The 17,986-nt window shown below is 35.5% G+C and overlaps 1 protein-coding gene and 1 long non-coding RNA gene across 9 annotated transcripts in view; one reads left to right on the plus strand and one right to left on the minus strand.

Moving 5' to 3' along the window:
* LOC125683459 (nuclear receptor coactivator 7-like) overlaps positions 1-17,802 on the plus strand; it is a 62,058-nt gene extending 44,256 nt beyond the window's left edge. For all 8 annotated transcript variants that reach the window (XM_048924606.2, XM_056141424.1, XM_056141423.1 and 5 more), the window contains 7 exons: positions 1,304-1,466; positions 3,993-4,179; positions 5,315-5,428; positions 7,393-7,545; positions 8,482-8,577; positions 13,717-13,790; positions 14,135-17,802. In XM_048924606.2, the coding sequence (XP_048780563.2) occupies positions 1,304-1,466; positions 3,993-4,179; positions 5,315-5,428; positions 7,393-7,545; positions 8,482-8,577; positions 13,717-13,790; positions 14,135-14,276 (929 nt within the window). In that variant the 3' untranslated portion in view covers positions 14,277-17,802. The remainder of the gene's footprint in view (positions 1-1,303; positions 1,467-3,992; positions 4,180-5,314; positions 5,429-7,392; positions 7,546-8,481; positions 8,578-13,716; positions 13,791-14,134) is intronic.
* Positions 9,194-10,174, minus strand: LOC130047107 (uncharacterized). The gene is made up of 2 exons (XR_008796155.1): positions 9,627-10,174; positions 9,194-9,537 (listed from the first exon to the last, which is right to left on the minus strand). It is a non-coding gene; the product is annotated as an uncharacterized LOC130047107 (long non-coding RNA).
* Positions 17,803-17,986: the final 184 nt, after the last annotated feature.

The following is a 17,986-nucleotide window of genomic DNA, read 5'->3' on the forward strand; positions in this document are numbered from 1 at the left end:
GTCAGTTATCATGACGTGTATGTGGAATTGAATGGTCACTGTTTTTATTGAAAAGTATAATGCATTGAAAGAGCTTAGAGTTATCACTAACAAACTATAGGTCTAACTTCTAGATATTGAGACACACTAGTGAAATTTTACACTGGGGATGGTGTCTGCAGTGGCTTAAAATTAAACTTGATAGTGATTGGTTGTCACCATTTACACATCTGTGCACTGACCCAGTTTTGTGTCCCCATTTGTTCAACAATGTGACATCCTCTTGCAGTTTGTTGTCTTTCCATTTATTCAGCAACATGACATCATTTGACAGGATAGTTACTCTTGTTGCATGCCTTAGTATATCAAAAAGAATGTTCATTTATTATCTAAGCCATGGCTAGTCCCAGACTGTTTCTAGCTAAGCGTCCATGGGACAATGTGTTTTAGTGTACACACACTCCACAGAGACATATCACCCATTATCTGGTGTATACATCTCTGGAAGAGTTTCAGAATATCTCTTTGAATGTCTGTAACCCCTCTGCTAGGCTCAATTAGATCAGTAACTGAAGATAATATTTATTCAAAGTCAGGTTTTAACAAATAGAAACATAGCTCATTTTCTGACTATATGTAGAAATCATTTTATCAAATGTTTCCATATATCTCATTGGCATTATCCTTTTTGTTAAAACAGTGCTGTAAAAGTGGGTATTTACACTGGTGCTTAAGTACATGTTAACTTTTTCCACCACGTCAAACATTATGCGTTGGGGGGGGATGTGGTAATTGAATATGTTGTATATGATATATATCATATCAAATATTTATAACTATAATTAACTATACGCATGGGGGAAATTTACATTTTACATGCTTATTACATGACCGTGTAATTAGTGTAAATTTCCCCCTCGCATAAATAACCACTTTTACAGTACATGTATTTTGAATTTGCAGTGATGAAATTTACTTTGTGTGAATCTTTTGTATTGGTTACATTTCTTTTGTACAACATCTTATATTAAATTGCTTTTCTTGTAATATTGATTTTAAAAAACTTGTATTAAACCTGTTTCACATGTATGATTTTTTTGTGATAGTGTGCTGTTGAGTATGAAGTAGTGGTGTGTGTATTTGTTCTGTGTGTGGTGTTTCTAAAATGTATGTTTCACAACCTGTAATATTCCATACTTTGTGTATTGACATCTAACCTATTAATCACAGGGTTTACATTAGTCACAGGGCTTACCTTGTAACTATACACAAGATACCAAAGTATCAAGCTCTTCTGACACTCACCCTGCTTGTTTATTTTTAGAATTAATTCCCCGCCCTGCGGTGGCTGCTGAGGATCCGCCCCTGTATCTCTGCCTCCACCTGGGTAAACCAGTCAATAAACTTGTGTCAGAGACAGCACCAATCCAGGCCTACAACAAGAAAAAGAAGAAGCCCGAGTACTGGTTTTCTATACCGAGAGAAAAGTAGGTCACTCAAGAGAAAAATAGGTCACTCATAATTTTCAGTACCTAGGGAATATGCTTATGATGAATTCACATTTACAGCAAAGTGACTTTCATTCCCTGTAATTTTAAAGCATATTGTGAACTTAAGGGATATGACAAATTACATTTACATCAAATCAAAATTGATGGTCCACAGTAATATTAAGCATTTTATGTATCTTGTATTCCAACACTGATTCAACTAAAAAAATATACTGTAAATATAAATAATGCTCATGTGGGGGTAATCTTCATCTTAATTATGTACAGTCAAACCTCATTATCTTGGATTCAATGGAGCCAATTAAAAACTTTTGAGATATCTGAGGGTTTGAGATATTGAGGATAAAATACATAAACAAAATGTAGTTGGGACTTCCAACTCACCTCGACATATCCATTTGAATTCATTCAGGTGACCTATTGCTATCTGTTTTTGTCCGTCGTCGTGCGTTAACATTTGAACATTTTCAGCTTCTTCTCTGAAACCCCTGAACCAATTTCAACCAATTTTGGCATATAGCATCTGTGGGTGAAGGGGAACAAAAATTGTGAAATTCGTGGTCCCTGCCCCCCTGGGGCCTGAGGGGTGGGGCAAAAACCATCAAAATGAGTGTAATTTTAAAAAATCTTCTTCTTTACTCCTGGACATCAAGAAGCCAAACTGTGGGCATAATTATAATGAGTGTTGAGCCCTCTACCAAAATGGTGAAATTCATGGCCCCTGGGGCAGGGGTTCTTGTGTTAGGGTGGGGCTCTATTGGTCATATAGTGAAAATGTAGAAATTCTTTGAAAATCTTCTCTGTCTCTGGGTATTAAGTAGACAAACTAATAGCATGGTGATGATGAATAAGGATGCCTCTTTATACCCCCCGCAACAAGTTGTGGGGGGGTATACTGGAATCGGGTTGTCCGTCCATCCGTCTGTAGACGCAATGGTTTCTGGGCTCTAAAGCATTATCCTTTCCACCTTCCGTCACCATATCATATATATGGGCTACCCATGGGATGAAGATGTTCCCTATCGATTTTGGGGTCAAAAGGTCAAAGGTCAAGCACACTGGACATCGAAGTAGCAATATGGTTTCCGGGCTCTAAAGTGTTATCCTTTCCACCTACAGTCACCATATCATACATATGGACTACCCATAGGATGAAGATGTTCCCTATCGATTTTGGGGTCAAAAGGTCAAAGGTCAAGTGCACTGGACATTGAAGTAGCAATATGGTTTCCAGGCTCTAAAGCGTTATCCTTTCCACCTACAGTCACCATATCAAACATATGGACTACCCATGGGATGAAGATGTTCCCTATCGATTTTGGGGTCAAAGGTCAAGTGCACTGGACATTGAAGTAGCAATATGGTTTCTGGGCTCTAAAGCGTTATCCTTTCCACCTACAGTCACCATATCATATAGATGGACTACCCATGGGATGAAGATGTTCCCTATCGATTTTGGGGTCAAAAGGTCAAAGGTCATGCGCACTGGACATCGAAGTAGCAACACTCAGAAAAGAGGTAGTTTATACCTATTACCAACACCCTTTGGGAGATTGGGGTAAGCGGGGGGTATTCTTAGTGAGCATTGCTCACAGTACCTCTTGTTAAAAATTGTGAAATTCATGGCCTCTGGATCAGGGGTTCTAGTGCTAGGGTGGGGGCTCTATAACTCATATAGTGAAAATGCATTATTTCTTTGAAAATCTTCTTTTCTGTCCTTGGGTATTAAGTAGACAAACCAATAGCATGGTTATGATGAGCAAGGATGCCTCTTTCAAAATTTGTGAAATTCATGGCCCCTGGGTCAGGGGTTCTGGTATTAGGGTGGGGCCCTATTGATCATATAGTGAAAATGCATTTTCTTTCTTTGAAAATCTTCTCCTCTGCTGCTGGGTATTAAGTAGACAAACTAATAGTATGATAATGATGATCAAGGATGCTTCTTTCAAAACTGAAATTTATGGCCCCTGGGTCAGGGGTTTTGGTGCAAAGGCGGGGCTGACCACATAGCTATTCAATGTTTCTTCCATCCAAAAGTAAAATTCTTATATTTAAACACAAACCTAATTCAAACATTGGAAGGTTGTTACATGATACTCAGGTGACCTATAAGGCCCCTGGGCCTCTTGTATTCGAGAAATCGTTGTTTGAGATACCAAAGACCAACTGTATTTGTCTCATACATTATAATTTACTGTAAACCAACCATGATTCGTGACAACTTTTATTCACAAATTGCTTGTCTGAAATTGATCTGCAGTTAGCAATTTCCTTATAAATACATAGATTAAATCAATGATTCAAGATATATAAAGAATAATTGTAAGACTCATAGAATTTTTTTGAACTCGAATGAAAATTTAGTTTACTGATAGAAATCCCTTTTTCTTGCAAGGTTTGGTATTAATAAATCTTAAATGTTACCCCTGCTAAAATATTATTTTTTACAAATGAGTAAACCTTATCATTTGAATTACAGTAGTTTTATGACATTTTCTGCAGAGTGGACCAGCTGTATGCTTTCTTTGTCCAGTGGAAGCCGGAACTATATGGTGACGAAGAAGAGATCTCGGCGGAGAGAAGGGGCTTTGTTGTCCTTGATGGGGAGGAAAGGGAAGACCCCGAGGAAATGGAAGTTTTTGAAGAGTACTTCAACAGTGGGATCACAGCATTACAAAAAGACTGGGAGGTAAGGGCAGGGCATGTGTATAATGGGATCACAGCATTACAAAAAGACTGGGAGGTTAGGGCAGGGCATGTGTATAATGGGATCACAGCATTACAAAAAGACTGGGAGGTAAGGGCAGGACATGTGTATAATGGGATCACAGCATTACAAAAAGACTGGGAGGTAAGGGCAGGGCATGTGTATAATGGGATCACAGCATTACAAAAAGACTGGGAGGTAAGGGCAGGGCATGTGTATAATGGGATCACAGCATTACAAAAAGACTGGGAGGTAAAGGCAGGTCATGTGTTTTGTTGATTATCAACAGACCACAAAATGAAGCACATTTTCCCCAGATGATGGAAGAATCTTTTGTACCTTTCCCCAAAGTCATGTATCAGTGGAAGAGTACATGTTTTATTTGATAAATTTATGAAATTCCATGTCCTCGGAAATTGATGAAATTACAGGAACAAAGCTAGGGTAGGAATATTAAGAGAGATAAAGGGGTAGGATTATTTAGGAGGATAATGGGGTAGGAATATTAAGAGGGGTCAGGAAGTAGGAATATTAAGGAACATCAGGGAGTAGGAATAATAAGAAGGTAAGGGGGTAGGAATATTAAGGAGAACAAGGGAGTTGGAATATTAAGGAAGATGATGGGGTAGGAATATTAAGGAAGATGATGGAGATAGGAATATTAAGGGGTTAGGAATAATTAGGAGGGTAGGGATATTGAGAAGAATAAGGGAGTTTGCATATTAAGGAAGATAATGGGATAGTAATATTAAGGAATTGGGGTATGAAGGAGGATAAGAGAGGAGGGGTATGAAGGAGGATAAGAGAGGAGGGGTATTAAGGAGGACAATAGACTATAGGCATATTTAAAAGAAGGATACGGGAGTCAACATATGAAGGGGGACAGGAGGTTAGGCATTAAAGCTTAAAACATACTTAGTAAATGTTATCTTACTGTATTTTGAAGAAATTGCTTGTGAACTGTAATTTACTTGTATTTACCAGATAATTTATTAGTCCAAAAGATTTACAGATGAAATTTGTGATTGGTGCAGCTAGTAAATGATATTTTACTGTATTTTGAAGAAATATATGATAGTTGTTGTTTGTGAATTATGATTATTTGTATGTACAAAAGATAATTAGTGCAGAAGAGGCCTGCAGGAGGAAGTCAGTAGAATTCGAAGAAACTCAAATGTTACCAGAGCTACATGGACAATCGACCATTATACAGGACTATCATTTAGAGATGGTAAGATGGGAAATCTCTGTATTAAAGACAGAAATCTCTGTAAAATGGAAATTCCTGTAAGATGGAAATCTCTGTATTAAAGACAGAAATCTCTGTAAAATGGAAATTCCTGTAAGATGGAAATCTCTGTATTAAAGACAGAAATCTCTGTAAAATGGAAATTCCTGTAAGATGGAAATCTCTGTATTAAAGACAGAAATCTCTGTAAGATGGAAATCTCTGTATTAAAGACAGAAATCTCTGTAAGATGGAAATCTCTGTATTAAAGACAGAAATCTCTGTAAGATGGAAATCTCTGTATTAAAGACAGAAATCTCTGTAAGATGGAAATCTCTGTATTAAAGACAGAAATCTCTGTAAGACAGAAATCCCTGTAAGATGGAAATCTCTGTAAGATGGGAATTTTTTTTAACAGAAATTGCTTTGAAACAGAAATCTTTGTATGAGGGAAATTTCTATGTGACTGAAATCTACTGTACATAAGATGGAAATTTCTGTGAGACAGAAATTTCTGTAAGACGGAAATCTCCGAGACTTAGAAGGCCTTCTGCTTCCTTTATATTATTCTGCATCCTTTACAGTACAGCAGTACAGATTTTAATCTTACAAGAATTTCATAGTGAATTAAATGAACTTGTTTGAATTGTTTATACTGATTACAGGTTGGTCAACTTTTTTTTTTTTTTATTAACCTTCATATTCTCAATATTTTTACAAAAGCAAACAATAACATATACATACATGTACATATATACGCATACATATACACACACACATATGTACATACAGACATAAATACATATACATGTAGGTACACATATACACATAATAGATTATTTTCAGTTAAATAAATGATATTAATTAAAGTATATATATATATATATTTACATGAAAGTTTTGGGCGGTTTTTTTATAGAAGAAAAGACAGGTTAGAGGTTGGTCAACCATTAAAGCAGGTTTTTTTTTTTCTTATATGAAAATCCTTTTTAAATGCTAAGCCCATTTCTCTCAAGACTTACAACAGGTAGATATATGTTACCGTATATACTCGACTAGAAGTCGGATTTTTGGGAGTCAATTTTTGGTCCAAAACTCTATGTCCGACTTATAGGCGCGTCCTAAGAAGATTGGTATTTTTCTTGGCGGCGTAGTGGTTTTTAAACAACTTCGACGATTATCGTGGACTACCACACAAATGATTATTGTTCACAAATTCTAGACATATTGTATTGTTTATGTATTTTAAAATTATGTATAAAGTACAAGTATTTACATATTTTTATCTAGTTAAAAATTATTTACATACCGGTAACTAATACTTTCAATTCAACTAATCTATCGTTTATCGGTAAAATTGAATTACGAACCTGATTTAATATTGAAATATTCATATGTATACCGGCTGAAATATATTTCATAAAAGATTGAATATTGTTAACAGATAATTTAGATCATCATTCTTGACTCTTAAAAACTTTATTGTTGATACAATGAATTATACCTGAATCCCACCATAAAAGTTTTTGCGAGGCGCGTGCCACTAAGTAAACACGGTATCAGGTACTGGTAATTAGGTGACCATAATTGCTTAGGTAAACTAGGGATCATTGCCCATAATAGATCAAGGGTTGCGTTTAAACCCCAAACAGATATGGCTTGGATATTGAGCACGTCATAATTATTAATTTCTCAAAATAATTTTTGAAACATAGGTAAAAACACTAGAGCATTGACTTGAAATTGTCAACCGATTCTGACAAAAACTTGTACTGACTTATAAGCGGGTCAATGGCAAATTCCTACAAAATTACCTTAAAAACTACAACCGACTTATAGGCGGACCGACTTATAGGTGAGTATATACGGTATACAGTTGTAAGAGAATTAATCATTGAAACATATTTTGTGCAGCCTTGTGACTCGAGAAAAATGACTGAGAAGTTTGTACTATTTGTTTATTACAGCTGAATCAGCACATGCCGCCCCGGACTATAGGGTATCCCTGGACCCTGGTTTACAGCACAGAGCAGCACGGGTTCAGTCTGAAGACTTTATACAGAGACATGCATGGCGTTGACAGTCCTGTCATGCTCTTAGTCAAGGACACCGACGACTTTGTGAGTGTACAGTACAGTGAGAGGTTCTCATTCAGTGAAAACTACGTTTGTTAGAGGGCAGGCCGAGAGCAAATGTAATACCGTTGCTGTTCTGAAAGTAAAATTATTTAGATAACCATGCCTCAAAAGTTCATTGAAATTTGTTTATAGTTTTGTGAGAGACAAACAGACAAATAAATATTGGTGAATCTATGTCCTCCATTCAATATCATTTAAATTAATGAACAGAAAATTCAGAGTTGGTGTGTTGCTCTTCTGCCAATAACATTCAAAACATTCAGAATTCAAAACGCACAACATTCAAACATACAACATTCAAACACAACAACATTCAAACACACAACATTCAAACACAACAACATTCAAACACAACATTGAACAATTTTCAAACACAACATTCAAACGCACAACGTTGAAACACAACAACATTCAAAACACAAAATATAAGTACTAGTCACACAGTCCTTGTTCATAGGTACAAAGTACCCAGCTAATCATATGAAACTTGACATTCAGTACTCAGCAGACCATTGCTCAATTCATTGAATTAATGTATAGACCAATGACTCGGAAGCAAACATGAAGCACTGTTAATGTCCTCCGATAGAAAAAATCAGGAGCATTGGAGTAATTCCCCTTTATCTCCCTTTTTTGTGCTCTCTGTCCGGCTGTCTGTCTGTCACAGCTTCTCCTATATACATGTAGCTTATCGGAAAGACTTGAAACTTTGTACAACTCTTCATTGCCATTTGTAGATGTGCATATTGTTTTATTTGGCGCACTACCAATTTGGAGAGCTGGGGAGATATTTGTTTTTCATATAAACAATCTCTAGTTTCACTTGCCAATTGTTCTCTGTACATAGATTCTGCTTGAGATGTACCCAGGTCAGTTACAAAAGATTGTATGACATCACTTCCTGTTTTCACTTTGTAGATCTTTGGTGCTTTGACATCGTGTGAACTGAAACCAAGCGACCATTTTTACGGAACAGGAGAATCATTCCTATTCACCTTCTATCCAGAGTTCAAGGTAGGAAATTTATCAAACGAGGACTATAGATACACATGGGTGTTCACCTTTACTGGTTCAATAAAGTGTCCCCTCAGGTCCCGTAAATTGGAAAGTAATATCATTCAAATTAAGGTAGCTCATTACACTAAAATTGTATTTAATGGCTCGTTAGAACACCTCTTGTAAAGTATGATTTCACCATCGAAACAGTGATGCAAGCTCTCATTTATTTTTTCATTACTTTTTTGAGATTTTCCATGGAATTATGAAAAGCGTTTTGCTTGCAAATGAGAGATTCTCAAGTCCAAATTTTGCTGTGATTTGATGCATGATATGAATATCTAATAAATCATGCCTAAAAGATTCAGATATAAATGTTTTAATATTTTAGAAAAAAATATTTATGAATATTTACATTTGCAACTGTTTTCTCCTACATAACACTATTACGAGCAATACGTATTTATTTCTGGATAAATCTACTACGGGGTCAACAGAGGTCACGGCTGTGCGTATGAACATTTGTTAAAAGTAGGTAACAGGTACTACTTTTACTAAGGCAATACACATCTAGCAATCGCTCTCACTTACTACAGAAATCTTTCAATAGATGAAATCAACATCACAATATGTATTTACGGTTTTATTTGTATTCCAAGCAGTGAACTTTCATCAATAATTGATAAAAACATTTCTGTAAACAATGTCTTTAGTTACTAGCCTACTAGGCCTAATGTATGTCTAAAATTTCGTCTGCTACAACTTCACCCTGGTCCTCGGTGATGCGGAATTGTACTTACTGCTAGACGATGACATTAGGCTTTAGCAAAAAGGTCATTCACAGGATGTATGGCCGATAAGTCGTCAAAGTGCATTAAGACCTACACACCACACTGCTTCCGTGCCACAGCAGCCATAGTGCTTGATGTCGGTTTCCAAGTTTATGTCGGGACATCGAAGCGAGGCGTCGTTAAAAACCTATTACAAAAAATTATCGAGTCAAAAGAAGCGTTCAGTGAGCTCATGTTTATCAACAATTACATATCCAAATCCAAACCGTCCCTTACCTTCGTGCAGTTCCACATTCTCTGCGATGTTCAGTTCTTTCCGGAGATTCATCTGAGCTGCGTCCTCTGTCCTGTCTATAAAAGATTTGCCTACACCTGACGACTGCCGCCCTGTTCTTCATGTTCCTCCATCTCAGTCTTCTGTTAACTCCGCAATATCCACAGAATATCTTTCAAACTCGGTCTTCAACGTCTTCACTTTTCAAAAGTCAAAGCGCATCACAACTCTAAGTGTAACACTGCACATCCCCGTTTAAATCATAATTCCCCCACCCCCTAAAATTAGACATATGGAAGAGTTTTCCATTATATACTCCCGAGTTAATGTATAAGTATATGTTGATATACTTCCTTTCTAGCGTCTTAATAATTAAAACAGTTCTTCATTTTATAGAACTTTGTTTTGTGTTGTCGTCATTTTGAACATCTATGACGCTTCGTTGTGGACGTCAACAATTTGAAATGTATGGAAACGTGTTGTTAACACAATTCAGCAATGTTACCAACCAAAAATATAAATATAAGTAATAAGGTATCATTTAAAAATATTTATCAGGATATAAATACGGGTTGGTACATGATCAAATTTTCCATAAAGCCCTTCGGGCTTTATGGAATTTGATCACGTGACCAACCCGTATTTATATCCCGATAAATATTTTTAAATGATACCTTATTTCTTAAATATTGAAAACGTTATTTGTTAATATTTTTTAAATCTACGGATAAAATCTTCAAAAAACATGTCAGTTAGAAAAGAGATATATCGAAGAAATGTATTATAAAAAGAAACTGAAACAAATTTTAAGATATAATTATGTTTAAACTAGAGAAAAAAGTACCGATCCTGATCAAAATTGATAGAAATTACTAAATTAATCACATTGTTGCCAATTTTATGCACTGTTCATCAAGAAATTTGTTTCCTTTATAAATTCATTTAATCTGTAAACCATTCTCCATCAAGGGAATTTAGTTGTCTGATTACAATGTTCTCTGTGACTACTTTTTAGCTCACCTGAGCCGAAGGTTCAAGTGAGCTTTTGTGATCAAAATTTGTCCGTTGTGTGTCATCGTTGTCGTTGTAAACGTTTCACAATTTTATCTTCTTCTCCAGAACCACTAGGCCAATTTCAACCAAACTTGGCCAAAAGCATCCTTGGGTGAAGGGCTTTTAAGTTCGTTCAAATGAAGGGCCATGTCCCTTTCAAAGGGGAGATATTCACAAAAATGCAAAAATAGGGTGGGGTCATTTAAAAATCTTCTTCTCAAGAGCCACTAGGCCAGAAGAGCTGAAATTTACCTGAAAGCTTCCTGACATATTGCAGATTCAAGTTTGTTCAAATCATGGCCCCCGGGGGTAGGATGGGGCCACAAGGGGGGATCAAAGTTTTACATACAAATATATAGGGAAAAACTTTAAAAATCTTTTTCTCAAGAACCACTTAGCCAGAAAAGCTGAGATTTACATGAAAGCTTCCTGACATAATGCAGATTCAAGTTTGTTCAAATCATGGTCCCGGGGGTTGGATGGGGCCACAATAGGGGATCAAAGTTTTACATACAAATATATAGGAAAAATCTTCTTCTCAATAACCACTGAGTCAGAAAAGCTGATATTTACATGAAAACTTTCTGACATAGTGCAGATTCAAGTTTGTTCAATCATGGCCCCTGGGAGGTAGGATGGGGCCACAAGTGGGGTGTGTGTGTCAAAGTTTTACATACAAATATAGGGAAAATCTTTAAAAATCTTCTTCTCAAGAACCATTGGGCCAAAGAAGTTGACATTTACATGAAAGCTTTCTGACGTAGTGTAGATTCAAGTTTGCAAAAATCATGGCCTCCAGGGGTAGTTGGGGCCATAATAGGGACTAAGGTTTTACATGCAAATATATATGGAAAATCTTTAGATATGGGCCAAGGTGACTCAGATGAGCGATGTGGCCCATGGGCCTCATGTTTATAATTCCAATCAGGCTTGGTTCAAATTAGAAAAATCGTAATATTTCTGAATTTTGACAATTTCATTTCAAAATATATTTCTCTGATATATCTTTTTTCTAACTGACATGGTTTTTGAAGATTTTATCCGTATATTTAAAAAAAAATATCAGCAAATGACGTTTTCAATTTTCATAAATGTTTTTTCATTCAAAAAATTTGAAATTTTATCCGAGTCGTGTAGTCATGTTTTCTTAGATACTCATATCATGCATCAAATCACAGCGAAATTTGGACTCTAGAGTATTTTATTTGCAAACAAAGTACCCTTTCTTTCATTCCTGGATAAATCACAAAATATTCATATAAAAGATGCTTACTCCTCCTAGGCACCTGATCCCACCTCTGGTGTGTCCAGGGGTCCGTGTTTGCCCAACTATCTATTTTGTATTGCTTGTGGGAGTTCTGAGATTGATCACTGTTCGTTATCTTCACCTTGCATAAAGCTACCACTTTTTCAATGGTGAAATCATACTTCATAAGAGGTGTTTTAACGAGCCATTAAGTAATAATTTAGTGTAATGAGCTACCTTAAGTTTATTTTCCCTTTATACTTTGAAAGAAATTTGAATATTGGAGTGTTACTTCCTATGACATCCATAAACTTTCCAATTATGCAGCGACAGTTATTAAAAAAAGAAAGAAATCCTGTGGCTCTGGTGAGCTTTGTACACTTTGTTTTCAAGAATCTGATGTTTGTATGCTTTACCTAATGGATGGCACACAACATTGAGTGTCGAGTCATCAGTGTGGATAAAGTGTACATACATGTATAATAAAACCACGAGGGAAATCCTGGGAATATAAGCACTTGAATTTAATCATTTATGATCCCATATATCAGGTTTTTTCTGCATGTAACCAATTTCCTCTTTGTTTGCGACAATTTCCGAATCGCGGAAAGTAAATCAGCGTAAATTTGTTACAAAGTTTTTCTTTTTTAATAGAGTTATAATACACAGGTCATGCAGGTAATAATATGGTGAAAGTTCTGTGTACAGTGTGTTTTGTTTCCCTCAAACGCCAAATAACAGGTATATATCTAAGCCTCATCGTTTATGTAATAATTGGCAAGCTAAATTTTTGTGCTAAGCACAATATTTACCTGATTTATATCGCAATCAGGCTAATTTTCCACTCTGTTGAATAGAGTTCCTGTTGGGAGATTTCATATCTGATCTACCCCGCACCTCTCAAAGTCTGTCAAAATTCACACCTACGAAAACAAGGGCTTTGATTCCTTGATTATTTACTTTATTAAATAAACAACACTCAGGATTTGTTAATTAACCTCACACGACTCCTGTGCATTGATTACGTTTCCAAATTGATAGCTTGGGTATAGTAATTCTGAGTGCCGACTAGACAAGATCACAGTCAAATTATTACCCATGCAATTTAAAATGAAAGTGTTAGGAACAATATTTCCCAGAATAGTCATGCTCGACTGAAATCAAAAGTAGGAATCGAGTAGTAATCGAAAAATGTACAGTCCTTGAATAAAGGTAAAGTTTTGTGAAATTACACGAAAAGGTTGTAAAAATCATGGTCGCGTCAGAGAGGTGGTCGTTTACATGTACAATAGATAGGGTAACGCCTTGGGGGGGAAATTTTACGGCAATGAGTCGCTGAATACAGTGGGTCACTGTGGCAGTTATTTACTCGAGTATAAAGAAAAGTGCAAAATCATTGTGTCATCAGTTACTCAGAAATCATGTAAATCGTTTCACTTACTCAATTTTTGTATAAAAAATTAAGAGTTTAAAATACGTACACACGCTGGCTTCTTTTTCCCCCAATTCCTTCATAAGTTTAAATAATTGTGAATTAAATTTTCACTATGACTTTGAATTAGTGACAATTTAATTACATGTATCGTAAATTTAATACACTATTTTAGGTTCTGATTCACGGAAAAAACATGACGCAAAAAAACCCTGATATACGGTATAATTAGTTAATCTCCTTGCTGAGGGATTTGAAATGTTAAATAATGTATTGTGAGTTGCTTTTACTAGGATTAATTGTTTCTTCAACAATATAGATAATTTTAAATTAATATGATTAATTCTGGTTGATTTTCCAGGTATTCAGATGGACAGGTGACAATAACTTCTTTATTAAAGGCAACCAAGAAAGTCTCTCGATTGGGGCAGGCCAGTAAGTAAATTTTTATCAGTGGTTATCTGCACAAAACTCTGGAGTTATTGCTCTTTCGTGGTATCTGAAGGCATTATTAGACCATTAGGTACATTGTATGTAGAAAATGTTTGTGATGGAGAAGTTTTTGATCACAGGGATATCCAGTTCTAATTATTTTAAAGATGACTGTTTTTTCTCTTCACATTTCGAGAATGCCTACTTGCTCCATCTACACACAAACCTGCTCGTGTATGTTCTATGTTATGTGATAATCGTCTGACCGTCCTGGCCCACAGGCTTCATAAAAATATTAGTTACTCAATATCTGTGGTTGACATTTACGTAAACTCTTGTTATTTCAGAGGACTATTTGGTTTGTGGTTTGACGAGGGTTTGTACCACGGCCAGACTCACCGATGCGACACATATGACAATGACATACTTACCTCATCCGAAGACTTCATCGTGAAAGTTCTGGAAGCATGGATATTTACACAGGACTAGCTCTGTCTCCAACAAGTCATTTGTGATGGTTCCTTTCCAGCAATAAATACTTTGTAAATGTAGCACAGAATCATTGTCGATGCTGCTGACGTGTCGCTGTCGAGTAAACAATCTATTTTTTGATTGGTTGGAATGCTCAGTCGGACTTTCTCTGTATCCTTGCTCTTATATTGATACAATGCACATGTAGGAAAATGTGTAGAAGCATATTTAATGGAACTAATGTGGATAGTATCTGTTAATGAAATGTGAAGCATATTCACCATGAATTGTATGCATTAAAGTCTTGCAGGATAGAATTTTGATTGGGTCAGAGTTATTTAGATTAAATCCCTTGTCATTTGGATTTCCTGTTAATGTTTGTGTTCAGCTGATTGTAATGAATTGTCTAGTCAAATTTTGTAGGATTCCTGTGAAGGTACATATAACACAGTAAGACATGGTTACAACGAACAAGCTTATACGGAGAATTCTTACAGCAAAGTGGTTTTCATTCCCTGTAGGTTTAGAACATGTTATGAACTTATTGGATATAGTGAATTATGTGTATAACGAATCAGAATTGTTTGTCCCCAGCACTTCACTATAAGCATGTTTTACTGTATAGAATATTGAATCAGGATAACAGTTGTGTACCATCATTTAACAGGATTGAGGGTAGATTGCACATTCATGTAAGTGCATGATAAAAGTGCATCAAGGGTCCACACTATGAAATGAATTCTTGGAGAGGAAAAAATTGTAAAAACATGTATAATACTCTTTTTCTATTTGTATTTTCCACCATGTCAGCTTTGTTCAGTTCGAAGAGTACTGGGTAAATTCACCATGTTTCTGTAAAACAAAGTGTTGCCTAAAATATTTGTGTTTACATGTATAGAAGTGGAACACATTTTTTTTTTATAAAGTAAAGGATTTCCGATGCCTCTCATGTTCTTTCATTCATTCAAGCAAAGAAACACAATGTCTTGACTCTCCTTTTTGGGGGGATTGGTTTTTGAAAGCTTCATTTAAATAATTTGCAAACTGAAAAACAAATGCCAAGACTTCCATTACCAAGCTAATACATGTATAGATGTCAAACAAGTGCTTCAGCTTATGTTTACTAATACAGTTAAGTCTGTCCAATCTGACACCTGTGTACTGTTAACTCCCACCCTAATTTCCATTTACAAATCTTCACACAACATCAGGGGTCCTCTGTTCACAAGCCACGGCCACGCGTGAACTCGGGGACCCCTGACAGTGTAAGGATGAACTTCACCAGCCACGGCCACGCGTGGACTCGGGGACTCCTGACAGTGTAAGGATGAACTTCACACTGTATAATTCAAACATCCTGTCTAATCAACAAAATTTATCTCCCAGAATGTGTTGGATAAAACAGCATTTACTGTATTGTCTTTGAAAGGTTTTTTTTTTATTTGTGGTAGAAAAACATAATCCAACATGCCATTTTACTTCATTACTGTGATATACAAACAATAAACCACGTTATGAGATACCACACACAACAAACCACATTATCAGATACCACACATAACAAGCCACGTTATCAGATACCAAACACAACAAACCACATTATCAGATATCACACATAACAAACCACATTATCAGATACCACAAACCACATTATGAGATACCACACAACACAAACCACGTTATCAGATACCACACACAACAAACCACGTTATTAGATACCACACACAACAAACCACGTTATCAGATACCACAAACCACATTATGAGATACCACACAACACAAACCACATTATCAGATACCACACACAAACCACATTATCAGACACCACAAACCACATCAGATACCACACACAACAAACCACATTATCAGATACCACACAACACAAACCACATCAGACACCACATACAACAAACCACATTATCAGACACCACATTAGACTTTGTTACCAATACTTAGTATTGTATGTAATCAAGTATTCCTGTACAAGTTTGTGATATGAAATAGTACTTATTGTTTTTGAGGACTGCCTGTATGTGATACAGATATGATATATATATATATATATAAGTGTAGCTGTTATGTGTTTAAATCCATGTGTGAATGTTTAGAATCCAATTGAAATCTGACAAATAGGAAAAGTCCGGATTCTCTGGTATTTCCTGATTTTTTCTTGTTGACTAAGATTCATGTAGATCAACTGATAAGAAAGTGTGATATGTTTTTAAAACCAGAGGCGATTTTTGCTATGGTGTGTACGAGAAAGTTACAAAATTTTGTGCTGTGTCACTATATACGCATTCCATCTTCTACATAGGTTCATATTTAGCTATTTGTATGTTAAACATCTTAAAGCTAGATATTATCGGAGATTAGATACGTTACTGTAGCCATTCCTGTTTGTCAGATTCTCGGTATGTTTTCAATATCTATGTACAGCTAAATCATTAGTGCACAGTGTATTAAATTAGGGCTTTCATATAGCTAGCTTACATTATAGTATATAATTGTATATTATGTCTTTGTCAAAATATCAATATTATGAACTGACTGTCGCAATATCTGTGAATTCAAAATATTGTTAAATTTAATTTAATGTTGTAAGGAACAAACCATTCCATGTATAGAGCAAATTGATTTGAAAAATTGAATTAAATTAGATTGTTTTTCTGTTAGTTTAAGCGTTGTTTTGTGGAAACTTTAAGGTAGGTTTTTACTTGACGCTGGGATATACATGGGAGAAGCTATTTAATTATATCAATGCTCGTGTTGAATGTCCTCAAATCAACAGATATTCAAAAAGTATGTTACGCATATTATACTGAATATTAGGTTTCATTTGTAAGAAGTCTCTCGATTGAAATCAAAAGTCACATTTTTATGCATTCTTCATTAAGTCCTCTGGAGTATAAATTTCCTGAGCTTTCATTTCATAAATTTAAATATTGAATTTACCAAATTAAATGCCCGTGTATTAAAAGGAAAACTATGTTATTCCATACAACATCCAAACTTCATTCATGCAAGCAATTTAACCATACTTCTTAGATTCAAGTTAAAGAGTACATTAAAAGATTATTATGTAACTGCAAGATTACAATATGTTTCATTTTGTATCTGAGAAGAATTTCTAGGCAATTCTCCATTTCTAGTCAGAATAAGTCATGTAGTCATCGATATCTAGGATTTTGAAAAAATATTGCCATATAGAATGTACATGTATGCTCTCTCTCTCTCTCCTCTCTCTCTCACTCACATACACTATGTACTTGTGCTCACATGAAGCTAGGTGTAGAACAGATTCATATAATAGTATTATTTTACAACCTGAGTTAGCCTGATGACAGTTATTGTGTTTCTGTGTTAAATGGTGGTCATTGATAGGAAGTAGGGTGTTCTGTGGACTGTGTTGATGGGTAATTATATACAAGGTTGGTATTGATCTTGTTAGGAGTCTGATATACCATGTCATTGTGAATGATCACTATTGTACACTGTGAAATACTTATCATGTTTATATAAGCACCAATAAAATAGAATGAACAGAGTTGTTTTATTGCTTTAGGTGGACAATTTGTAAGACAAAGAGGTATGATGCACCCTCTAAATTCAGTGTAGGATTTGGAGGCCATTATCATTTAGATGTGTAAGGTATGATGTCTGTTTGCTCACTAAGTTTAAACTTTTTTTTCAATAGAAGTTCACTTTACCACATAAAGGAAAGTCAATGT

The sequence above is a fragment of the Ostrea edulis genome, chromosome 6 (genome assembly GCF_947568905.1).
Source record: "Ostrea edulis chromosome 6, xbOstEdul1.1, whole genome shotgun sequence".
In the NCBI taxonomy this organism is placed as follows: Eukaryota; Metazoa; Mollusca; class Bivalvia; order Ostreida; family Ostreidae; genus Ostrea; species Ostrea edulis.